This window comes from Macrosteles quadrilineatus, unplaced genomic scaffold (assembly GCF_028750875.1).
Source record: "Macrosteles quadrilineatus isolate MER2022 unplaced genomic scaffold, UCM_ALF_1.0 Scaffold_5__1_contigs__length_97177068, whole genome shotgun sequence".
Classification (NCBI taxonomy): Eukaryota; Metazoa; Arthropoda; class Insecta; order Hemiptera; family Cicadellidae; genus Macrosteles; species Macrosteles quadrilineatus.
In genome coordinates, this window is record NW_026542598.1 from 90,833,501 (window position 1) to 90,860,035 (window position 26,535).

The window sequence follows — 26,535 nt, forward strand, 5'->3', positions numbered from 1 at the left end:
TTAAAACAGTATAATGTATTATTGACGTTGGATAAGTCATTTATATTTAGTGTTTTCAAGGTAGGTCAACCATGAAAGCATTTGTATTAGCATGGAACCTATACAACCACTATTCTGAAAGTACTTCAAGTCAAATCGTATTAGAATAACAAGAGAAGGACGATTCAATCCTATTTGATCTTGTAAAGGCTTTACAGACTCCTTCTATTAACTAAGGCGACTCTTTACATAAAACCATCTGAAACTTAAATAGGCCTAACTCAAGATGCATTAAAATTATTCCTTCAGAATTTTCTTTTGAATTTGTTGACGAGTAAAATATAATTATATTTTTACTTTGGGTTAATATTTTAATTTATGATAATAGCTTTCAATACATCGATTAATATGTGCTGATTAAAAAACATTTATCAGTTGTATTTTGTGTAAGGATACGGGTAGGGTTGCCTTAATCAGTGGTAATTATTTGAATGTTTTAAAATTATTAAAATGTTAGAACAATAAGTGCAATTGTTTGAAGTTACCTACATCAGTAATTTCCTCATGTTAGAAATTCACCTTTAAAAAAATATTCTTACCTATTCGTAGAGCAATTTACTAATATTGTACAAACAAATTTATAACCATTGTCACAAACCACAATTATAAGAAATTACAACATACAAACACTCACATAATTTAATAAAAATCCTACTCAAACATAAAAAGATCAAGGAGTTTAGTTTTCATGTGTAAAAAGATTTAATATTTTCCATCACCAAAAATTACTTCTAATAAAATATATCATAGTCGACAACACATATGTATATTTGTATAGTTTCTATGACGAATTTTTAACCAAAAGTTGTAGTTTTATTATTATTTATACTTACTGAAAGTTTAATAGCAGATAATGTGTGATTGTTTATCAGTAAACTACAGTAAGTAACTTGAAGTGAGGTATTTCACATACAATAGTGTGCTCTGACACAACAATGATCTCACTGACGCGGAAGCTTTCTGCGATGTTTGGCACTTTGAGATAAACTGTTCCTTAATAGCTTCTGTCTCGATTATCTACAGGAATTTCATAATAAATCTTACCTCTATACGTTTAGTTTCAGTTTGAAAATACGATATAATTTATTTCGTGCCATCCCTATCTCCTTATCTTCTTAACCTCCTGGCCATAGCTTTCATAGGAGGAAAAGCTATGACGATTTTGATGTCTAAAGAAAACTCTAAAGGATATTTATTGTAAACCAACGTTCTTATTATTTTATATTGTAAACTATTAAAAACAACTTGACTATTTTATTGCAACAACTAGCTGTGTGCCCGTTCTACGCCCGGGATCTTATCGTAGTCAGTTAAAACTTTCTTATATTAAGCACAGCAGTTGGTTTGGATACAAAACTACAGACTAAAGACTACAAACTACAGATATGCGGACAAAACTTTTATATATAAACCTTTGAAAATACAGTATCTGACAGTTTCAAGCCAAAACTAATGCTTCGCAATTAAATGTCACCTGGATCTTGTTGGTCCATATGTTAAATAATCTTTATCGCAGATAAAGTTTTGGTTTTCCAACCAAAAACAGATTTATATCATGGGTTCGTTACGTTTTTATAAAGTTGTTTATAGTTATCTTTTTTGAGTAATTGTTTAGTATGCAATTTTGAGTAATTGACAGAATGCAATTTTGAGTAATTGACAGAATGCAGATTGAAAGAGAAAATTCAAAGGATATTTGGTGGTTCATATATTTATGCCAATTAATAAATTAGTAATAAATAAATAAATTAATAAATAAAATAATAAATTAGTGCAAATCAAAGTGCAAATCTTCTTATATTGCTTCCTTGCACAGTTTCCTAAACGATCTTTCACTTAGTGTTAAAGACTTAATAACCTATGAACGTGCTTATTATTTAAATAGAAATGCAAATTATTATTGATTAAGTGACTCTCTCAGGAATCATATATTGTATTTTAGAAACTCAGTATAGTTAGTTGTATATCTCAATATACAGTCATCAATGATCAACCTTGCTTTAATTAGTATACTCATGCCTTATACTGTTACTATACATTTTAAAATATATGTTTTCCTTATTACCTTCAATATTATTATAAAGTAGAATAATACTTTCAATGAAAATTAATTAATCTATAGAATAAGAAAAACCACGGGTTTACATGATTACTTCAATTATTGTATTTATGCAAACTTTCAAAAAGAAAACGTTATTACATACATAGATAGCAAATCATTTATCAATAAAGTAAATATAAATACACAACACACACAACTGTAAACCAACACGACCTTTATTATACTCCATTACGTATTCACTTTGCCATTGACATTTCAATTAACTGCAATCGGATTGGAAACAAAAGGATAAATACAGTTTACGCCTAAAGTCCTTCGTAGATGAGTAAAACATTTACTTTATCTGATTTGTTGTTATAAATATGTTCAATATAATGGTTTTTCGTTAATTTTGTTTACACATATAGACACAAAAATCGTATAGAAAGGTTCAAATAATTCTTCAGGCATTTTAGGTAATGATCTTTATTTGGATTACAACCGATAATTAGAACACCTTTGATATTGCTGTATGATTATAATATAATAAATCTTTGTTTTGGTTCAATTTAAACAGCTACAAAGCTAGGCTCCTTCTTTTCTAGCCTTTTGGTTTGTAGTTTTTAAGTTTACTAGCTGTTAGTTACATATTATTTTTGTCCACTGGCATGCTAGCTTGCGTGCCATTTAGTCCACTAGTACGTTATACAAATAACATCTAAGTCTACCTTCCTGTTAGTTCACTATCCTTTTAATCAGCTTACATTTTAGTCTATTTTTTAATTTACTAGCAGATTGGTCCATTATCTTTTTAGTATATTCGGTGGTTGTTCTACTTCTGTTAATTTCTAGCCTATTATTTTACTAGCCTACTCTTTTATACTAGTTAAAATATTAATTTCAACACAAATTCAATTCGAGTCTGTTAGTTCAGAAGCATATTTTGTTTAGAATCTCGATAATGCCTTATGCTTCCTTATCCCTTATCATGTAATAAAAAATCTTTACCATGGGCAAAAGTTGACATTTTAACTGAAAATACTAACCAAACGAAAAAAGTATGACAGATCAATAGGATACCATGTATTTACGCGGAATAATTTCTATCAAAGTTAGGTTTAGTAAGTTACTTTAAATGTCGGTAATGATATAAAAAGGTTTGATGAAGGTATTTTTGTTTTTAATATTTCACTTAAAAGGGTTATCTACTGGTTAACGTGTTGGGGTTAGGTAGTTTCAATTTCCATTCATATAATTTTATCCTGGTAATTATAGAATAAGCAACGAATATTTAACTAAAAAATTTTGTGATTTTCGTCCATCGCAGTATTAACAATCTTGTGAAAAAACAATTTCTATGAAGTATTTGATGACAATAGGAGTTCAGTTTTCCAGACCACTGAGCTGAATTGTTATAGAGCGTCTCAAAGGGAAATAAGAAATATCGCTCCTCGAATCTGTGCATTATTGAAAGTTTAAAAAACATTTTGAGAAAACTTTACTCTACAGTTACATAAGTTTAAACCTTTAATTGTTATTGTTAAATAGTTAAAGCCTGAATTTTCAAACTAGTCTTTGTTTTTAAAGTGTAATTATTATAGGTAACCTTAAGATGAACGTTACATTTTTATTTTGGAATTAAACTCTTGAAGTGTGAAGTAAATATTTCAAATTCCTAGGGGGGTATTAGGGTATTGTTAACCCATATACTCGTTCAGACTTATTATTGAAATAGGAATTTATGACATATCCATATAAGCCAACTACAAAAGTATTTGTTTGCCTTAAAAATAACATGGTATTTTTAAATGTGCTGTTTTTTGGGAATTTCCTTCGTATTGTTTAATTGTACAACATGGCTTTAATGTACAAAGTGATTTTTTAAGCTCTAAACTATGGTTCTATTAAAAATTGGGTTCTATAAAAAATTCTATTAAAATTCTAAAGGACGGGAGGGAAACAGGTCCACGACGTAGGAAGTGGTGAAGGAAGTAGTCTAGGCGAGCAGTCCGGAGTGTGGGAACCCTTTGTGACAGTTAGATTAATGTATCTGCAATTCTAAAAATGCTATGGGAAGGGAGAGAAACTATCAAAAATTATATATTTTAAAGGTTAGTTTTAGAAACCCTTGTAAAACCGTGTTCTCTTAGCACAATCCTGCTGGTTTGCAAACTCATTCAAGTGTATCCAGCCCTACACGTTCATGCCAAACTTGAACAAAATCGGGCACAATCACTCAAGTTATTCTGTTCACAGACAAGAATAAATATTAACATTAACACGAATAGTATTTTTGGCCTCTGGGCGCATAAAAATGAAAAGGTGAATCGGTCCTGGGTCTAGGTCTTACCTTGCAACCTACGGTAATAACTTTTTCTCTACGGATTAAATTTTCAAAAATAAAAAAAAATCTTTTTAAGCTTGATAAACATTGGAAAAAAAGAACGCTGAACCAAACCAACCACTGAATTACCCTCTCTACGGCTGTGACAATGATAAATTGGTCCCTCCGCGTCGGTGGTTGCTTTGAGAATTACTCTGATTTGTTCACTGTCCGTTTTTGCTATTCTAATCCCCAATAGAGCAACTACAGTACTTAGTTCACTCTTGTTGAATGGAGTTCATCAAGCATTCGTTCTAGAATGTATTTATCGTAATCTGTGGAAAACATTTCATTTTACATTTCATGTTTTGAATGGATAAAGCAGGTGGTTTTTAAAACCTCAAGGTAAAAAAGAAACCGCTACAGAAGCTTACAAGCACTGAAGTTAAATAGTCTTAAGTAAGTGTATATTTAAATAAAAAGATGAACGATGTGATGCTTTCAGAAGTTAAATATTCTTATTTCTTCTAGTAATACACTAGAGGTCGTCCAGTGGTCGAAAACTCGACCAAAATGCAATGTGCAATGTACAGACTTCCGCTGTAAATAAATCTTGTGAATGGGATTTCTTCGATTTGTTTGGATTTTGTTGTTTATATTTCGTCACCAGCATGGCGACCCATAAGGCCCATGTTAATTTAATATTAATTTAAAATTATTTTGTGTGCTTATTTTTTGCCTATTTTAATTTATAATGGTATTCTGCACATCTACAGTAAACTATATTTCTAACACGTGATTTTCCCTGCAATGCACAAGAGCTGAGAAAAAAAGTGTTAAAGAAACATGCTTGCCTATTAATAGATGAGTGAACGAAGTGAACGAATCTATGTATCGTGTATAGCGGAGTCGGAGAAAAGTTGTCTGTGAGTCCGTGTGTTCGCACCAAAAACTCAAGAACCGTCGCACTTATAGCTTTCAAATTTTGCACAGATAATTATGACACCAGTGGGAAGACCTCATTAAAATTCTAGACGATTCCGCTCAGTAGTAATTATAAAACCCTTAAAAAACATTTTTAAATTTGTCCCATAAGAATAACATTAGGAGCTACCTTTTTCTTCTTTTTATTTGTTTACGTTTTGCGACCAACAATTTTGTTGTCTACTTAAGACAGAGAGAACGACATTTACTCTAAGCTCTTTCATTCATGGAGTAAACAGTTTGACGTCTATGAATATATATCATTATAATTTCACAGGTTTCAGAATAATGTTGTTTAAGTTAATTAAATTTCACAACTTTTTGAATGATAAATTGAACTTTACAATATTAATCGGCAGTTATATACCGTTTATGTTCAGTATTAAAATTCACCTTTAAACTAAAAATATATATGTATATATTAAGAACAAAGCAGCTTTTTACATTATTCAATTTAATGTTGGCATTGAATATTAAATATTCAATGTTAGTAATACATGAATGTTAAATATTCAAGATGTTAGTAATACTAAAATGCTATGCGAAGGGGGGGGGGAAACCGGTCCACGACGTAGAGAGTGGTAAAGGAAGCGGAAAGGTGAGCAGTGCGGAGTGTGGAAACACTTTGTGACTGTTAAATTAATATATCACTATAATACTTAAATGCTATGGAAAGAGAGGGAAACAGGTCTACGATGTAGGAAGTAGTAGTGAAGGAAGTAGTCAAGGCGAACGCTTCGGAGTGTGGAAAGCCTTTGTGACAGTTAAATTAATGGATCTGCAATAATAAAATGATAAAGGAAGGGAGGGAAACAGGTCCACGACGTAGGAAGTGGTGAAGGAAGTAGTCAAGGCGAGCAGTCCGGAGTGTGGGAACCCGTTTTAATAGTTAGATAATGTATCTGCAATCCTAAAAATGCTATGGGAAGGGAGAGAAACAGGTCCACGACGTAGGAAGTGGCGAAGGAAGTAGTCAAGGCGAGCAGTCCGGAGTGTGGGAACCCGTTGTGACAGTTAGATTAATGGATCTGTAATAAAAAATTCTAAAGGAAGGGAGGGAAACAGGTCCACGACGTAGGAAGTGGTGAAGGAAGTAGTTAAGGCGAACAGTCCGGAGTGTGGGAACCCTTTATGACAGTTAGATTAATGGATCTGCAAAAATAAAATTCTAAAGGAAGGGAGGGAAACAGGTCCACGACATAGGAAGTGGTGAATGAAGTAGTCAAGGCGAGCAGTCGGGAGTGTGGGAACCCTTTGTGACAGTTTGATTAATGGATCTGCAATAATAAAATGCTAAAGGACGGGAGGGAAATAGGTCCACGACGTAGGAAGTGGTGAAGGAAGTAGTCAAGGCGAGCAGTCCGGAGTGTGGGAACCCTTTGTGACAGTTAGATTAATGGATCTGCAATAATAAAATGCTAAAGGAAGGGGGGGAAACAGGTCCACGACGTAGGAAGTGGTGAAGGAAGTAGTTAGGGCGAGCAGTCCAGAGTGTGGGAACCCTTTGTGACAGTTAGATTAATGGATCTGCAATAATAAAATTCTAAAGGAAGGGAGGGAAACAGGTCCACGACGTAGGAAGTGGTGAAGGAAGTAGTCAAGGCGAGCAGTCCGGAGTGTGGGAACCCGTTGTAACAGTTAAATTAATGTATCTGCAATAATAAAATGCTAAAGGAAGGGAGGGAAACAGGTCCACGACGTAGGAAGTGGTGAAGGAAGTAGTTAAAGCGAGCAGTCCAGAGTGTGGGAACCCTTTGTGAAAGTTATATTAATGGATCTGCAATAATAAAATTCTAAAGGACGGGAGGGAAACAGGTCCACGACGTAGGAAGTGGTGAAGGAAGTAGTCTAGGCGAGCAGTCCGGAGTGTGGGAACCCTTTGTGACAGTTAGATTAATGTATCTGCAATTCTAAAAATGCTATGGGAAGGGAGAGAAACAGGTCCACGACGTAGGAAGTGGTGAAGGAAGTAGTTAAGGCGAGCAGTCCGGAGTGTGGGAACCCTTTGTGACAGTTAGATTAATCGATCTTCAATAATAAAATTCTAAAGGAAGGGAGGGAAACAGGTACACGACGTAGGAAGTGGTGAAGGAAGTAGTTAAGGCGAGCAGTCCGGAGTGTGGGAACCCGTTGTAATAGTTAGATTAATGTATCTGCAATTCTAAAAATGCTATGGGAAGGGAGGGAAACAGGTCCACGACGTAGGAAGTGGTGAAGGAAGTAGTCAAGGCGAGCAGTCCGGAGTGTGGGGACCCTTTGTGACAGTTAGGTTGTACCTGCAATACTAAAATGCCATAGGAAGGGAGGGAAACATGTTTACGACGTAGGAAGTGGTGATGGAAGTAGTTGAGGCCAGCAGTCCGGAGTGTGGGGACCCTTTGTGACAGTTAGGTTAATGTACCTGCAATACTAAAATGCCATAGGAAGGGAGGGAAACATGTTTACGACGTAGGAAGTGGTGGTGGAAGTAGTTGAGGCAAGCAGTCCGGAGTGTGGGAACCCTTCATTAGTTAGATAAACATATATTGGAGTTATAATCATTTTTAGATGATATAATTACGATATAGTTTTAAATCATCATTGTAAGCCATACGATATTTTTTAGGAGATTCCTTACGTCGTGCTTTGGCAATTAGGTTTAAGTTAGATTAGTTCAGTTTGGCTTAGTTTTTTTATGATAGGCCTCATAACAAATATGGAAATAGGCTTCATTTAATCAAAAGACATGTTGTACAGGAACGATGGATTTACCTCCTATCGATAACTGATGGAAATCCATTACGTATATTACCAATGACTTTGGTTAATTAATGGATGAGAAGTTAGGATTGTTTTTGACTAAGATTTGGTTGATTTGCCCATACAAATAACATTGTGTTCACCAGTGACACCGGTAAGTAGGCTAGGTGTGGGTGGACTCTTTCATTACCGGTACTGCGCATGTTCACTCATCCAGTTACGCGCAGAATAAGCGTACTACTAGTATATAGCTAGAGCTTACTAGCTTAGATAGCTTACTGACCTTAACATACGTGATTAATCACCCTGGACAGCTAGTGTGACACATTCTGCATTAACGATCAATCATACATATCTTACTATCTAACCTGTCTTGGTCGTTTGACAAGATGGAAGTAATAAAAATAAATGGTGTTTTGAACTACATCAATCATTTGATATAGGAAATACCTTCCCCCTTTAAAACTAAAATCCACATTATAAATGCTTAATTTCTTACGATAATGTTTGTATTTGCATCTATATAACTTTAAATATTTTTAGTACAAATTCAAACAACGAACTGGAAATATTATTTTTGAAACGCTTCAAAATGTTGCAGTGAAACTTCATGAACCATCATGGCTCTGTTCGTCCAATTGGTTCTGTTTTATTCCAATAAAAAAGATGTTTCTCTACTTTTGTATTGTAGAATGGCTATGTGGAATGTTACTAACTGTAAGTTTATTTTTCAGGAGTGTCACACACATCGAAAGGACTTGAGGATAAAGTCGAACTCATCCCTGTAGATCAGGTAAATATAAAACTGCATATTGTAGAAAATAAATTTTGTTTGATTTCAGATTTTTAATTAAAATGCAAACCCCTACCATGATTGCCAATTAGGTAGTATACTTTAATTTAGAATAAATCCAATTAAGCTGAATATTTATTTTACCTCGGTACAACTATAGCCTTCTCTAAGTTGTTGGTGGAGTTCCTAATATATACTCCAAATAAGAAAATAAATTGAATTACAAAGAAAGGCAATTAAATGAGTAAACCGGGTCCAACAGCTGTTTAATTTACCAAGACGCCTAATAAAGGCTAATAGATTGGGTCAAAGAGTGTTTTAAAAGGCTGAAGGATCTAAGTAGCATGGGGTCACAATATACTCCTCTGTTAAAAAAAAATATTACTGTTTAGGGCCGAAAATGTTTTGGTTCCATTTGATATTATTAACACAAGCAATAGACTCCAGACACTGTAGATATTTAATGATTTTTAAGTGTATGTAAGAAACAACATATGGGTTTTGACTTGTACCTCTAGCATTGAAATTGAATTCTATATTTCGAAAATAAATAAACACCTAATAGTCATAAGAATTGAGGTAAGACGAAACTAAAGTAAGGTAGAAGGTCATTAACCTTAGAAGGTGTCAAAGGAGATTATCGGTTCTAGCAAATTGGATCACCGCAGCAATATAATGTTAAACCTGCAGCCTACCTGATAAAACATTTATACAGGCCTTCTAAATGTCGTCACCATTACAGTATGCTCTCATTTAAATTTGTTATTACGGCCATGACATTCACTTTAAGGCAATTGATTGAGTTTGTTTCATTTGTACAGTTTGGGACCCAAAATTGAGGTATTTTAGTACATTTATATTATTTGTTGCTTTGTCCACGATTTGAAACTGAGTGGGGACGCAGAAGGAATTATTTATTCGTTGAGTTTACTTTATAAAACAGATACACACTCAATAATTGGATAAGAAACCTGAAATGCACTACATAGAGTAGACTAAACTTATCTTCGTTTAGCTGTGTGGAAGAAAAAGATTAAGACATTTATTTGAAAATTAAAGAAAATTTACCTATACAAATTAGTAGATAAAATTTATTTTGGATTTTTTACGTGGAAAACAAATAATATTTGCCTCCAAAATCTCTATCTAAAAATATGGATGTTTAGAGTACCAGAAAAAGTTGACCTTACGGACATTAATCAAAATGGGCCTATATCTTCTTCGAGTATGTGTAAAACCTACCTTTGTGTAAACCTTCAGTCAAATTTGTGTGTAATGTTAAGGTTAGCCCGAAAAAAAAAATAGATACAGAATCCACCTCTTCAGGAAATTAACTAGGAAATACAGTAGCTATCCCTCTGTTACTTGGCACGCTCCATTTCGACAGATATAGGTAGGCAGTTGAAGTTTTTTAGGGAATAAAGTATTTATTACTTTCTTTGCTTACGTTTAAATTTTAAGTTAAGTTTATGCAAAATTATGTTGAAGATATAGCTGAAAGAAAAATGTTATATCTTTAAACCTTTACACGATTCCAAGCAGATATAACTTCATCAGATTAAAAATTAGAACAATTAAGATACATTTCAACCCTATCAATTCAAGATGAGATTAGGCGTACCGTATCTACTTCTCATAAGATTTCTCTTATCTCAGTGTTTCCCAGTGCCAACACCCATCTTACCTGAAGACTATGTCCGACCAAACATAACCATGAAAGAATTAGACTCCATCATCATAGAGAACATCCTCAATCCTGTGAAAGGACAAGGGAGGGATTTGATGAGGAACTCGTTCATGTACTACGATATCCTTGATGACGCCAAGAACTTGCTTGACGAAGGACATCCGAAAGGACAGCAAGTGTTGGACGAGATCGGACCTGAAGGGCCGCAATGGGTGAAGGTTAAATGGGACGAACACCTGCTTAGGGCAAGATACAACTGGGTCTCTTCTGACTTGACACACTTTTGTGCTACTTTGGAAGCCACTCAGGAACTGTGGGAGTCGTTCTTCGACAATAGTACGTCAGTGGAAAGTGTGTAGAGTATTAGAGGAGGATCAGAATAGTCTATGTGTGCTGTTGGATGGGGATTAAAGGAGAGGAGGGTGTGGGGCTGAATTGAAGGAAGTGGGGTTAGAAAAATATGTTTGACTGTTATAAACCCATGAGAACCATCGTGTGCTGATTGATAGAAACAAAATTATTGAAATTACAAATTTATAAACGGTGGGAGCAGATTTTTTCTACAGTGATTTGGAAAACTTGATTTGACATTCCACTCTGGCTGGAAGGTGTTTTGACCCTTGATTAGTAGAAATATTCAAAACGTTTCTTTTTAGATGCATTGGCTTGGATTTTGACCAGTTACGTCATTTATCATCAGGCCAAATCTGAGTTTACTTTCAACCTCTCAATCGGGCTTGATGACGGCTGGTATAGCGGTATATAGATGGTCAATGTACGGTAATAATTATATATACCCCCGCCGCAGCAAACCTGCAGACTAAGCGAATTTCCATATACACAGCTGGAATTCCACTAAATTGTTCCCTTAAAATTGTCAGATTTATTTCCTATTTAAACATCATTAATGAGGTTTGCTGCTACAGGGAAGAAAATAGGGGGCTTTTATTGAAATATTAATAGCTCAGTATGAAGTAAACAAAATTTCAAAATTTCATTAATATATGTCCATCCACAAGCAAGGTACAAGACTGTATTTATTCTCCATAAGAATAACATGGGAATTTTAAATTTACATTATTTTGCGATTTTTCCGTAACCGTTAGGCATGCAACAATGCTTCAATATACTAAATTATTTGGAGGCGAGTTAGTGTAGCGAACGAGCTAACTAGGAGGCAAGTGAGCGCGGCGAACGAGCTCCAACCTAAAGGTGAGTGAGCGTAGGGAACGAGCTCCAACCTAAAGGTGAGTGAGCGTAGCGAACAAACTTCAACCAGGACGTGATTGAGCCATGCGAACGAGATAATCTTGAAAATTAAGAAGTTAAACGGGGCAAAGCCCGCGGGTTACAGCTAGTATATATATGAATTTGAACGGATGGTGTTTTTGGCCTCTGGGGACCTCAAAACGAAAAACTAAATCGGTCCCGGGTCCAGGTCTTACCATGAGACCTACGGTAATAGCTTATTCCACATATAGGGAAATTCGCTAATAATTTACCTCCTTCAAAATGTCCACTCCACAGTGTAAATCTCAACATTGACAAGTGGTTGAAGACTGTTTTATTACCTTAGCCACCTACAACACAAATCCAAAATAGATTTGAAAACATATTATTCATTGATACTAAAACAACGTAAACATTTCTTTACAGATTCAACACTTGTTTTCCAAAATGTTTTAGCATTGACATTTTAGCTTTGAACTGTTCAATATGTTCTTTCTCACCATTATCACAAATATACACGTTTAAATCTATTTTTATAAATAAATATCATATTCACAATAGTATAATCCCTGTTACTTCCACCTTCTAATACTCTACCACCAAGGAGTCCCATTGAGAAACTGTTCAAACTTGTCAAAAAGCCAGTTTGTACCCTGAACATTCACACCGAACTCCAAAAAGTCTCCTTTGTCCCACAGAAACTGCTGTTTAATTAAACTCTTATTCAACGCCGTCGTTGCGAACTTCGGTCTCCCTTTCTCCACATACCTCCTAATAACCTCCAGCGCATCTGTCTTGTTGTTTTTGAAAGCGATTTCCATGTCTTCAAGCTGTGCGTAGTACCAAAAAGACCCGTCCATTAGGTCGTCACCTTTGTCCTTTTGTGGGTTCTCCATCATGTTGATCAGTCTGATGTCCAGATCTTCGAGTGTGATGTTTTTGTAGAATGAGACCTTTTGATAACCACTACAAACTCCGAGTATAAGTAACAGTATGTACATTATAAGGGGGCTGCTTGTATAGCATTCACTATCAGATGTTTGGTGAAGATTAGAAAGTAATTGTTGTAATATTGTTTAATGCCCCCCCCCCTATTCATCTCAACACTACATAACTTCTGAAAGTTAACAATGATTCATCTTTACTATATCGAAGTTGATTCAGTGTTTTTTTAAAGAACCATACACTTCTGAATTATTACCATAAGAATGTCCACCATACTTATAGTACAGATATTGGCTACTACAAGCGAATATAGGTCAAAAAGTGTTGGGGGACACATCTAATTAATTCAGTAGAAGTCTAGAGCCAATGATACCCCTTGTTCAATATCGGACATAAATCCTATACTGAATAGTCTATGGTGCACCCGTCTAACTCAGGGTGATTACTGTTCAAACGTGGACACAATTCAAATCAAACGTATGAATTTAAGCACTTAAATAACTAACCAATTAAACTTAACAGTCTTAACATTTACATACATTTGGGGGGGGTTCTCTTGCTGAATTTGAAATCCCAAAAAAAACAATATCAGTTCCATTTATTGGAAAGAAAATAATCGTTTGCAGCTTCTCTTATAGAATCCTGGCAACAATTCGCAGCATTGCTAAAATATAGGCCTAAGTGTTTCTTGAGGTGGAAGAGAATATAAGTTGAATATTCTTTACACTAATTATTATCATTTATAAAAGTACGGGGGGTTTCTTTAAATAACTACGAAACAATTATGTTAACTACTTACTTAAGGATAAATAATTTGCAAGGTATTGTGTTAGGTATTTAAAACTAAAATTATTGTAAGTCAATTCATACATAAACTTCTTTGTAGGCTTCATAGTCTTATTTATAGTCTTGTTTACTACCGTGATTTCGCTATCATCATAAGATCTAATCAGCATCAATTAACCCCAAGTAGCAATCGTCCGCTTATCTCGTGAAATTCCAAAGAGTCTTTCCAGTCCACACAAACATGTAACAAAACTCCCAAACATAACAATGAAACTAATAATACCCACACTCCTACTCCTCGAAGCAGTCTACATTGAGGCCTACACCCGAGAAAACTGGCCAATCTTCTTCAACACTGACATCAAAGCTGTCGATAGAGACATCTGTGAGACACTCAAAAGTCCTAGAAAGGACCCGGACCAGGAGAGCAAGCTGATGAAGAACCTGCAGCGCTATTACGAGTACCTGGACAACATAAATGACAGGATAGACAGAAGATGGAGGGAAACTGACAACGTGAAAGTGATGCTGAACAAAGTCGGTAAAGAGGGACCTCAAATGATACATTTGGATGCGAACGCGACAGCCTTCAAGGAGGCCTATGAGTGGGACGATGATGACGTTGACACCATGAAAACTACAGTGCTGGGCATCAGATATATGTGGGACCAAGTGACTAAGAAGTCTAACTATTTTGGGGAATCGAAGACGTGAAAATGTGTGTGCTAATGGACATGAATGTACGTTTAAGTTGAATCTATCACAAATTGACATGGGCAGGTGTTGAACTTGTGCGTGAACGTAATGTGTTAAAGGAACTCTTTCACACATGAATATAATCGTATATGCTAGATCACCTCTATCTCACATGAACATAACCATGTGTTAAAATAAAACACTCCGTCATACATGAAGATACGTTTTAGAACATAAACACATACATGAACATAAGTTTTAGAACCTCTCTCACCCATGAACATCGTCATGTGCTATTGCACTTCCAACACACAAACATGAAAATGTTAAGGATTAATAATGTGCGACAGTGCAACTGCAAGAGAGTTTAGAGTTTATTCATATTCAGTGATACAAAAACAAGCAGAGGTGCTAAAAGAAGAAGAAAAATCATTTTCTTCATTTATTTTATGATTAAATGAGTTACCTATTTTTGTAAAGTTTTTTTTGTATATTTGCTTCACAATTACCTGTATTTAGAAATGCTGTGGAATTTAAATGTTGTTTCTTGATTACGTATTCAGGCCAAGTCTCGCAAATATTTTCACTCGGAATACGTAAAAATGTTTTCACAGGAATTTTGTTTTCATGTAGATTGGCTTTATTTAATTATTTTATAAAAAAACTTGTAGTTGGTACACATGTTTTTAAATAGGTAGAATTAAATTAAATTGTTTATTTGTATCTTGATAATAAAATAAGTATTAACTTTTAACAAAGTCATATAATAATCGAAATTAAATCTTATAACATTATCAATAATACATTTTAAATCATACATCATCAAACATGAATATGTGTTAAAATCATCTGTCAAACATTAAAATAAGTGAGAGCACCTCTCTCACCCATGAACATCGGTCTTGTGCTATTAATATTAATATTAATAAAACCATTCTTTTTAGATTGTTTTCATCGCAAATATAAACAACATTTTAAGTCGTTTTACTCTAACATCGCAAATATAAACAACATTTTAAGTCGTTTCATACTCTAACATGTACTACAATTTGTTATACAATTTAAAAGCTCCTTTACTCATTAAAGTTGAAAAAACTAATTTAAACCAGCGTGATTGAGTAAAACACATAAAGCGCATGAAGGTAGTAAAAACTATAATGATTTATGACTGAGTTAATTAAACTAGTTCACAATGTCGGGTTGGCTAAAAACATGGAATCATTTTTTATCTGTGTTTTCATACTTCTAGTGTTTAACCCGTAACCGTGTTGCTTTGTTTGAAAAATAATATGATATGAGTAGGTAGCATACTCCTTAATGGATCAGCTGAAGCCAATAGTTGAATTGAATTGAATTGATTGATTGATTGATTGATTGGTAGTTCTGACCGGGGCAGAGGTCGTGTTTTGTTTACAATTTGTTTTATCTTGTTATTTCAATAATTTAAAACCTCATTTAACCAAATAAAACGATAAAATAGAAAACATAAGTTGTGCCCTAGTTAAACTAAACAGTAAAGCACAAATTATGAAATCAACCCTAAAATGATAAAAAAAATTTCGTCAACACTAGCGATCAATGCCACCGGACATGAACTAGACACGAAAAAACTAGCTTCAAAATTTACAATGGGATGAGAAGTCTACTGGTGATGGTTAGTATGATGCTCTCTGGTACATGCATAGATAAATCATTCACAGGCTCGGTCAAATGTGATGGGTATTATTATTTTTTATGTTGAAATGAAGCAGTGAAGGGTTCACTAAAAAAATCTCCTTGAAGTAAAAGAAAAAGGACTTTGTCAACATCAGCGCACTCGAACGTAACAAACTTGAAACAAACGCAACAAAAGATCTCATCTTTTACGCTAGGATGAGAAATATACCTGCAATATTCTAAATAATTGGAGGGTAAAAGGTCTTAACAACTTAATTTTAATCAACTTAGAAACGAAAATAATCTAGTTTCTTCACTTTTTTCTTTAGATCTAGTTTAGTATTGATTGAACTTTGGAGCGACAGTCTCGATACCGGCCACACAAGCGCCTCCGTCTGTCATGGTCTAACCTTCTCTCACGGCCGCGTTTAACTGCAGGCCGCGGCCTTCGAAGTGGCAACGACGCAAGTGTTGTTGTAAGTCTTGTTTGGAATCAGCTAATGGTATTTGTGTATTTACGAAAGATTGGTTACTGGACTATGACAATATTGACTCCGCTTAAAATGTACTGATATAGATTTAAATTCATATTGTTTCGGTTTTAAATTCTGTATGTTTTATTTTCAATATTTTAATAAATTTATGTTCATAAATTTAAATTTAAATAAATAAAGTGGGAATTAATGAGATGATGTCACCTGTCTGCCATGTTATCTTATGGGACGTCTGTCACTAAACAACACCACTTGCGACGTTGCCAATTCTACTAGGCCGCGGCCTGTAGTTAAAGGTGGCCGTGCGTCTCCCCGTCTACAGCCACAGCCTGACAAATCCCTTTTTGCAAACGAAAAAACTGGCCACTGAAAAAGAAGAACAACTTTAAGATAACTGAGGTCGAGGTGGCGGTGGCGGTCTCTGTCGTCTGCCGTCGCTGTTACATATGTAAACAAACAACATGAATCCCAAAAACCTCAATTCTGAAACTTTAGAACAGAACCAAACAAAAAGTAAAGTAAAGCTTTCTTTGATTTTTATTTTAACTAAAATCCTACTAAGTTCTAGTGTAATTACGCGATTTTGTATGTTGATGTTATCATTTCTCGTTCAGTTCTTAATATTATTGTTACACCATTTGTTTCTTGGATTTCCAACTTGGTAAGTTAGGCCCTAAATTAACTTCAAATTTTCATAAACTTTGTTGGATATGAGAGTGAAAGGATTAGCATAAAATTAACTCATTAACCTTGTATAAGCATTCCAGATTAAAATCATTTTATGTTAACAAACCAAATTTAATTCTGATTAGATCCGTCCCGAGGCAAATTGATAGCACTAATTGGATGTTTCAGGACTAACCCATGTCATGTTCTCAAATTTCATTTTAATTTTGTGTAAATATATGCTAGGCATAGGAATAATATCTGCATGGGTTGTAAACATTAGGTAATCTCTGAAATAAGGTAAATTTAGTTTGTAATTTGTTCCACTTGTTACGGATTACTTGAGATGCTTACTTGACTCTAACTTAAGAGTGTGCATGGCTGTGTAATTTTTGGTGAGTGTTGAACATTTCCAGGCCTATGTTAATTGATATCATAAATTTTAACTACGGTATTTAAAAATACCCCGCCGCAGCAAACCTGCAGACTAAGCGAATTTCCATTTGACTGATTGGATTTACACTGAAATGTCTACTTAAAAATATAACATTTATTCTTGATTTAATTAAATAGAATTAGTTTAACAAGTACTTAGGTTTGCTGCATCAGGGAGGGTAAAACTGTTTTTTTTTTTTTTTTGTAAAATGTGAATAGTTAGTAAGAAATAAAAACATTTTCCAAATTTGATCAAAATATGTTCACAAACAAGCAAACTACAACAGTTTACTTATTCTCCATAAGAATAACATGGGAATTTTAAATTTACAATTTTTTGGAATTTTCTCCGTAACCATTAGGCGCATAATAACGCTTCAATATACTAAATTATTTGTTTTTTTAAGCTCTACAAAATGGTTTGGAAAAAAATTGCTAAATTTTATGTTTTTTGGGTCAAAAATGGGAAAAACCTATTTTTACCCCATAAAACCCCCCGTAAACCCCCGTTCCCATGGTCCGATCATGCTGGATCGCGAACTCGTTCGAATAAACGTACGTTTACACGTTTGTACCAAATTTCATCAAAATCGGATCATTTTTGCTCGAGTTATCGTGCTGACGGACACATATATATATATATATATATATGCATTTGAACGGATGGCGTTTTTGGCCTCTAGGGACCTCAAAACGAAAAAAAAATCGGTCCCGCGTCCAGGTCTTACCATGAGTACTACGGTAATAGCTTATTCCCTATATGGGAAATTCGCTAAAAAGGCCAATAAGGCACATTCAATTTTCTAAAACCTAACGGTCGTCATGTCACTCAATTCAATTTATAAATTAAGTGTTGCCTCCATTCTGTTAGTAGGTACCGGTATCAGTTACTGTATTAAAAAAAAATCAAAGCTAAACCATAGGCTACACTAACCAATGCAAGGAGAATGTTTTACCAAAGACTAACTCAACATTGTGTTCCAGAGGTTCATGTGGCCCGTGGCACGAGATATAGAGAGTCATGACCAGCTGCAGGTTCAGTTGCTTGTGCGCAGCCGCTACCTGGGACCTGACAAGCTACTGGGGTCCTACACTCTGGTGTTGCAGAAGTTGGTGCAAGGCTTTAACTCAGCGTTGTGTTCCAGAGGTTCAAGTGGCACGAGCTATAGAGAGTCATGACCAGCTGCAGGTTCAGTTGCTTGTGCGCAGCCGCTACCTGGGACCTGACAAGCTACTGGGGTCCTACACTCTGGTGTTGCAGATGTTGATACAAGGCTATAACTCAACGTTGTGTTCCAGAGGTTCAAGTGGCACGAGCTATAGAATGAGCAGCTGCAGGTTCAGTTGCTTGTGCGCAGCCGCTACTTGGGACATGACAAGCTACTGGGGTCCTACACTCTGGTGTTACAGAAGCTGGTGCAAGGTTTTAACTCAGCGTTGTGTTCCAGAGGTTCGAGTGGCCCGTGGCACGAGCTATAGAGAGTCATGAGCAGCTGCAGGTTCAGTTGCTTGTGCGCAGCCGCTACCTGGGACCTGACAAGCTACTTGAGTCCTACACTCTGGTGTTGCAGAAGTTGGTGCAAGGCTTTAACTCAACGTTGTGTTCCAGAGGTTCATGTGGCCCGTTGCACGAGCTTTAGAGAGTCATGAACAGCTGCAGGTACAGTTGCTTGTGCGCAGCCGCTACCTGGGACCTGACAAGCTTCTGGGGTCCTACACTCTGGTGTCGCAGAAGTTGGTACAAGGCTGTAACTCAACTTTGTGTTCCAGAGGTTCGAGTGGCCCGTGGCACGAGCTATAGAGAGTCATGAGCAGCTGCAGGTTCAGTTGCTTGTGCGCAGCCGCTACCTGGGACCTGACAAGCTACTGGGGTCCTACACTCTGGTGTTGCAGAAGCTGGTGCAAGATGGCAGAATATGCGTCTATGACACACTGGTGGACCCCAACAACAAACCATTACCTGTCAGTATATAGGCCTACATGTTCCTTAAATTTGTTAAAAGTTTGAGATTAAATGTTTAGCCTAGGCCTATTATAAAACTTAACTTATGACCAGAAAGATACTAAGTTGTAAAAAATAAAAAATTGTTAAATACCTCCTCAAGTGATTTAATACTAGTCTCTAACTGTGAGACAAAAATTAGTTTGACTTTCCTTTGATTACAACATAAAACTTTACGGCCCATAAACAAATACTTGGATTGATGTCGGCAATATTTATACAGAATAGAGTAGCTTATTTTTTTAAAAACTACAATTTCTCGAAATCTGTGAATAATTAATTTTCTAATGCCTCTTTAGGTGAATAGATTTATTTAGTTTCTACAATTACTGCGAAGGAAGGGATAAAAATCTTATTTATCGACTGTGAGCTTGATTGTTTTAAGTTTTACTGTAGCCACCTGTACAGCATAGTAACTTAGGTTTCATTGTTCTAGGCAACAGTTGAGTTTGAGGTGACGTATTGTCCCCCTGACGGAGTGTCTACAGCTGGCTCGTCATTCTCCACACAACAGATGGACATGGACCAACAGATGCTGATAGACATTGAACAGAACATCGCCAACTTGGAGCGGAGCATGAGTCAGGTTAGATAATCGTGAAGATAGATGAGGCTTTAAAATCATGTATAGGTCAAAAGGTGTAACGAAAAACGTTGCAAAGGTTTTAGAAATATTCAGTTCAATTCATTGTGCTTCAGATTAAATAATGATTGCTTTTTATGTGTAGCTGGAGTAGGTTTTATTTTACTCTGTTAAAACCGGAGGAAATCCAAACGGTATGTTTTATATGGTATGTTTTAGATACAGATTCCTAAATTTTATTTCTTGAAGATCGTTTATACAAGTTTCAAGCTTTAAAAATTATTAGATCATATAGTAGTCTAATTAATAATAAAAAAAATAATAATAAAAATGAAATAGGTATTTAGCCTACCTAAATTAAAGAGAAAGTGGCAAAATATGAAAATTTTCTGTTTTAGAAATTTTGTCTACATATAATCTGTTTTTTGCAGTTGTGGTAGATAGTATGTCTAAACAATTCTGACACCTTTAAATCATTGGTTACCACATGTTAATTCTAAGCAACGACGATAAAAACAGCATATTAAAAGACGCATGTTATCAATATAAAACTACGTGATCTGCCAACCAAACGAATCTCACAAACATAAAAGACTCAAGAATATTTGTCCAAATCCAACATACCGTTATGGTTTTATGAGTACGAATATAAGCTATTTAACTACATTATAGGCCTAAATTAGTGGATCCATAAAAAGGGAAAGTGGAAAACCCCTCTGACTCCAGCTCTGTCTGGCGTAGGGGCGGAGAGGTAGTTGGCAGAGTGGTGCGGGGACGTCAGCCCCGAGAGGGCAACACCGCGGGGGCCTACAGCGGGGAGGCTCACTATCCGCTCCGGAGAAATACGAGACCTCCCCTGCCCCTGAGAAAAAGAGGTATTTTTTGAAAATATTTAGTCAATTTGATTTATCGTTTTAGTTGATGATTTTACAAGAGCGTGGAAATATATGTTACATTTCTTCACAGAAATAATTTAGAAATAGGACGTAAACTAGGAAAACCAATTAACAAATAACGTATGAGTTAAACTTATGTGACTGTGCATAGATAGAATAGCATCTGAATAATTTGGTAAACATGATTACAGTAATGAGAATAATACACATACGTGGTTATCTTTAAAAAGAACTTTAATCAGAATTCTTTTTAGATTGTGGGTTTAGCTGCTAATCCAGGTCTTGTTTCCTGATTGCACTTTATCAGAATTAACTTTTTGTTTTGAGTGTACAAGTAAGCTTATATGAATAATGTATGTAACAAAATTATTCATTAACCGTGGATACTGGACATTAATCTCATCCTACCTTTACAGTACTTTAGTCTGCAGCCTGTTAGCGAATTCCCCTATAGGGAAATAGCTATTACCGTAGGTGGCAAAGTAAGACCCAGACCCAGGACTGAAATACTTCTTTTATGTCTCCAGAGGCCAAAAGCACTATTTTTACATTTATTTTGTTCACATGTTCAATATGACGGCCAACAACAAAGGACAAACATTAATTGTGACATTTGACTATAACTCATTTGTTCCTCTACAGCAGGGGAGGTAACTTCAAGTGTAGTGTGAAGAACCTGATCCGCCTGGGTAAGCAGCGTCCCCCCCGTGATGGTGGGAGAGGGGAGTCGGGAGCTCTGCTGGACCAGGAGTGTGGCCCTGCTATTGGCTCCCCGGTACCTCGGCCTCCTAGCGTGTCCAGTATGAGCTCGGACAACGAGAGCACCACATCCCTCAACCCCGACAGTCCTCATGTACCTAAACGGTAAACAATTAGTATAATGTCAGTAGGTAACTTAAAGTTTCGGTAGTTTTGCAAAGGTTATGATTGTTCTTTATCATAACCCTGATAGATATAAAATGTTTTTGAAGATTTTTTAGAATTTAATTTGTTTGTAGAATAACTTTATGCTTAACCCATCAATGATTTTAGTATGATTGAAATCGGTATGAATAAGTTAACCCACACAGTGTTATCTTGGACAGTACGGTATTGTAGCAGTGCTGTTAGTAAACTCGCAAGCTATTATAGCTGCCGGGTACTGTTTTTAAAAACTGAAAGTATGTGTACTCTGAGAATATAATCCTAGGCCCCATATGATTACTGAGCAAATTACGGAAGTCATCGACCGTTATTTGCTCACAATAAGTACCTCTTTTAACAGTGCTTGATCTTGGAAACTTATATTTAATTTTTCCAAAAATTGTGTAACCGTTGAAATAAATAAATACTAAAAATCCTACTTTTAATTTAACCTTCTTCAATGTGGTTATTTAAACAGTCTGTAATGATGTTATAGAATTTTCAAAGCTATACAATTTTAAGCTGATGAGGTAAAAGTTCACATTTCAATTTTTTAGGCCTGTAAACTGGGCAACGTACAATAAATCAGAGGACATTTGTAACGAAAACGAAAAACTAACAAGTGAACAGTATACTGATTTACCACCTATTATTTGGTTAATGAACTCACAACCTTTTCAACCTACTGTAATAAAATATTTAATAGGTAGGCTACGGTACGTTGAAAATTAATGTTAACTTTTTTTACAGTTCAAAACCCACAACCAGTCTGACTTTGTTGCAAAGTGCCCTCAAAGCCCAGGACTTTCAGGTAAGCTCAATTTCTTATTTTTACAAATTTTTCTCAATTATATCATGGAGGTATTATGTTTACGTTACTTTAGGGGAAATTTACTGTTTTCAGTTAGTTAGTTTGTCTAGTCTAGCGTTGAGGGGTTTTCTAATCTTTAATGACCAATTAATGACAGCCAAATACTTTTGGCTAATTTTGTTTTCTTACGACATAAGGGATGGTAGTGAGAAAGGGTTTTACCATTTCATCCGAGTAAATACAATATTTTATTTTCTCTTATTTCAGTATTGTGTAAACCAAGAATTAATTAATCACAATACCTTTCTCCTGTTCAGGTTTTACCCTCAGTTATATTTATTGTTGTCAGGTTTGCATCACTATCATCGAGGCCAGACAGTTAGCGGGCCTCAACATGGACCCAGTGGTGTGTGTACAAGTAGGCGATACCAAGAAATACACCAGTGTGAAAGAAAGCACCAACTGTCCATACTACAACGAGGTAACTACTCGTTGAACTGACTTTCAAAAGTGAAAGCTATTCTTAGTAAAAAAATAATGAGATTTAAAAATACATACTTATTTTTACTGGCCAATGTAGTTTTTAAGGAATTTTTATTTTCTGTAAATGGTAATTCAGTGCATAAAGTTACATAAATAGAACATTTCATTCATCATCAAATACAGTGATTTTTCAAATACCATGTTAGTTGTTAACTCCAAAATGATGTTTAAAGGATAGTTTGAGAATTTTTTTTACCTTTTGAATATTTTGAATTAATCAAATTATGATTTAGAAAATACAAGTGTTTTAATCTTAATAAACTACTTTTATGGGAACAGGAATATATTGTTTTACTAGTGTAATATTAGTTATATAGAACTATGTAAAGTCTTTAAAACAAGGTTATTTACATCATAAATATTCAGACCATGCAATATCCAGTTTAATATTCAGAAAGAACAAACTAGCGAGAAACCAAATCCAAACCAAATAAGTGTTTTTTTTTTTTTTTACTGTTGAATGACATTTGTTTTCCTAGTACCACAGGGAGTTCTTTTTAAATCACAGGTAACTGCCTGTAATTGCATATTATGGAACTTCATTTCATAGTTAACGTCTTTATTGATCAGCTAAAAATAATACCAAGTTATACTTTCCTGCTTTATTTTTAGGAAGTTTTGTGTTCAACTGTTTCTTTTTACTTTAAGAATCCAATAAATGTGTCTATTATAAATCAATAACAACAGTAACAATAAAATAATATTTTACTTTTGTGTTTCAGTATTTTGTGTTCGACTTTCATATGCCGGCTGTGATGCTTTTTGACAAAATTATTACTTTATCTGTAAGTATGGATACGTGTTTTATAATAACTAGAATCTATATTGTATATTTTGTAATATGATACACCTGTACTTATTACAACTGCTGGGTGAACTATTGTTATTTCCAAACCTGATTGCTGTACAATGGGTTTCTTTGTAATTAAATGTTGTTCGATTATGAAGCAAACAATTTCATTTCAATGACTTGGTAGGCCTAATTAATATTTTATCATGATATATTCTGTGTTCATTAAATTGCGATGAATAGATATTATACAGGGTGTGTATAAAGTCCCGCACGGGCTTAATATTTTCTAAACGACAACAGATAAATCAATAAGATTTGGTACATCAACACCACACCTAAAAATCTACTTTTTCAAGGAACTATGAATTTTCTGTCATATCATGGGGACGCATGGAGTCAGAGAAAATCTTAAATGGAAGCATAGGTCAATATGCACATCAAATAAAAGGTCTTTTTTAGTAGAATACCGCAAATTACACTTCAAAAGGTTGATCCTGCGCAAAATGGCAGCCGTTCAAAGATTTCTTGAATCCGCCATTTTGAATCTTTGAATGACTGCCATTTTTTACTCAGGCGTTCTTTTGAGCTTGAATTTATGGCATTGTAATCTACTAGTGAAGACCTTTAATTTGGTGTGCATATTGACCTATGCTTACGTTAACAATTTTCTTCCGATTACTAGGGCTGTGCCCCCTGAGGAGTAAGCTTATAATAGCAATGCAAATTAAATGAATCTTTTAACAACTGTCATTCTTGGCTCGGTTGTCTGTTTGAGTTCAAATTTGCTGCATTATATTCTGCTAGTAAAGACCTTTAAACTGATGTGCATATTGACCTATCCTCCTATTTAATATTTCCTTCTGACTCCTTGCGGGACGTCCCCATGATATGACAGAAAATTCATAGTTCCAAAAAGTAGATTTTTAGGTGTGGTGTTGATGTACCAAATCTTATTGATTTATCTGTTGTCGTTTAGAAAATATTAAGCCCGTTCAACAAAAATAACATGTTGTAAATTATTATACTTGTGTGTTGGCTGTGTAAGCTTATAGATTTGTGAAATGTAGAGATCTGGTTTATGTTATGTTGTAGGTTTTACATTCCAAAAAACTCCTCCGTTCAGGCACGGTTGTGGGCAGCTTCAAGATAGATCTGCGAACCGTTTATGATTCTCCGGGTACAAAAGCAACTTGATCATTTCTGTGTGCATGTCAAGTTTTATTCAACTATTTTATTAAACTTTTATATTCTATAGATTGTAGAAATTGTAGGTTTTTATCTTCAAACTAGGCCTAGCGATTTAGTTAGTTGTAGGACTCTTTTTAAAAATTGATCATTCAAATTAAATTTGTCTTTAAAGGATGTTTTATAGTAAAATACGGTACAGTGTCGTAGGTATTAGATCAAAATTTACAATTAAACATTTAATATGATGAAAAATCATTTTGGGGGTGAAAGAGTATTTGTGTACAAAAGGTTTGTCTTCAAAATTTTATATTTCCAAGTAGTATATATATAGACTATAGACTATATATTCAAACAGAAATGAGTCTGTGTCGTACTAGAGGACATATGATTCATGAACTAACCATTTGAACCACCATACCATTTACAATTTGAACCATACCATTTGACCATTTGAACGTTTAGTAATAGTGCCTGCAATTTTAAAACAGTAATATATTAGACTTCCACTAATTTAGGTGATGGTCTAAAAATGGTATTTTCTTGGAATGATATAGATAATTATAATTTAGACTTTACATCGCCATCCAAAAACTATCAAATCACCATTTTCATTGACAACGGCTAGTTGAATAAAACTTGATGATTATTTTCAATTTCCAGTTCTTGCGCACTAAAGGTCTGTCTGTTTGTTCGCTTCTTCTTCTTTTCTCTGAACCTTTCTCGTTGCCTTGAACAGGTCATGCAGTCAAGAAATATCCTCCGGTCAGATAAAATGCTGGGCAACTTTAAATTAGACGTGGCCACCATTTGGGCCCAGCCAGGTATTTGAGAATGTTAACCTGTTGAGTAAAGTAGTTAGTGCCTAGCCAGACCCGTAGTACCGTATGGGAAAGAGGCACTTCCACCATGATACCCCAGTAAAATACCCAATAAATACGGGTGTTTGGAGATGTTTTTCAAATTTGATGCTAAAACTGAGTGCAAACGTTTTTTACTCCTCCTTTTTGGATTGTTGGTTTTCCTTTTTTTTTCAAATAACACATTTAGGCATTTCTTTTTTTTTATTAAAAATGTTGTCTTTTAATAATTGAGCAACACTAACATTAACTAAACATTTATTTAACTTGTAATGTTGTTTACTGAAATAAAAGTATGTGGGATTTTTCAAAACAGTACTGTGGTTCTATAATTATATCCACTTTCAATATTCATTTGTAGAATGCTATATGCAAAATAAAAACTTTAAGACTTAACAAACCATTTTTAAATAAAAGTTCTATATTGTATTTAAATATATTTTAT

At 34.8% G+C, this 26,535-nt stretch overlaps 1 protein-coding gene and 1 long non-coding RNA gene across 2 annotated transcripts in view; both read left to right on the top strand.

Moving 5' to 3' along the window:
* The window catches only part of LOC128995987 (uncharacterized), a 151,446-nt gene extending 132,433 nt beyond the window's left edge, over window positions 1-19,013 (top strand). Inside the window, exons 2-3 of the long non-coding RNA XR_008491001.1 lie at window positions 8,861-8,919; window positions 18,963-19,013. This is a non-coding gene — a long non-coding RNA (uncharacterized LOC128995987). The remainder of the gene's footprint in view (window positions 1-8,860; window positions 8,920-18,962) is intronic.
* A 116-nt stretch (window positions 19,014-19,129) lies between these two features.
* LOC128995786 (otoferlin-like) overlaps window positions 19,130-26,535 on the top strand; it is a 39,843-nt gene continuing 32,437 nt past the window's right edge. Inside the window, exons 1-9 of the mRNA XM_054420804.1 lie at window positions 19,130-19,252; window positions 19,285-19,476; window positions 19,953-20,102; window positions 20,841-20,974; window positions 21,638-21,859; window positions 22,649-22,709; window positions 23,059-23,190; window positions 23,975-24,037; window positions 25,970-26,054. Coding sequence (XP_054276779.1) covers window positions 19,130-19,252; window positions 19,285-19,476; window positions 19,953-20,102; window positions 20,841-20,974; window positions 21,638-21,859; window positions 22,649-22,709; window positions 23,059-23,190; window positions 23,975-24,037; window positions 25,970-26,054 — 1,162 coding nt within the window. The remainder of the gene's footprint in view (window positions 19,253-19,284; window positions 19,477-19,952; window positions 20,103-20,840; window positions 20,975-21,637; window positions 21,860-22,648; window positions 22,710-23,058; window positions 23,191-23,974; window positions 24,038-25,969; window positions 26,055-26,535) is intronic.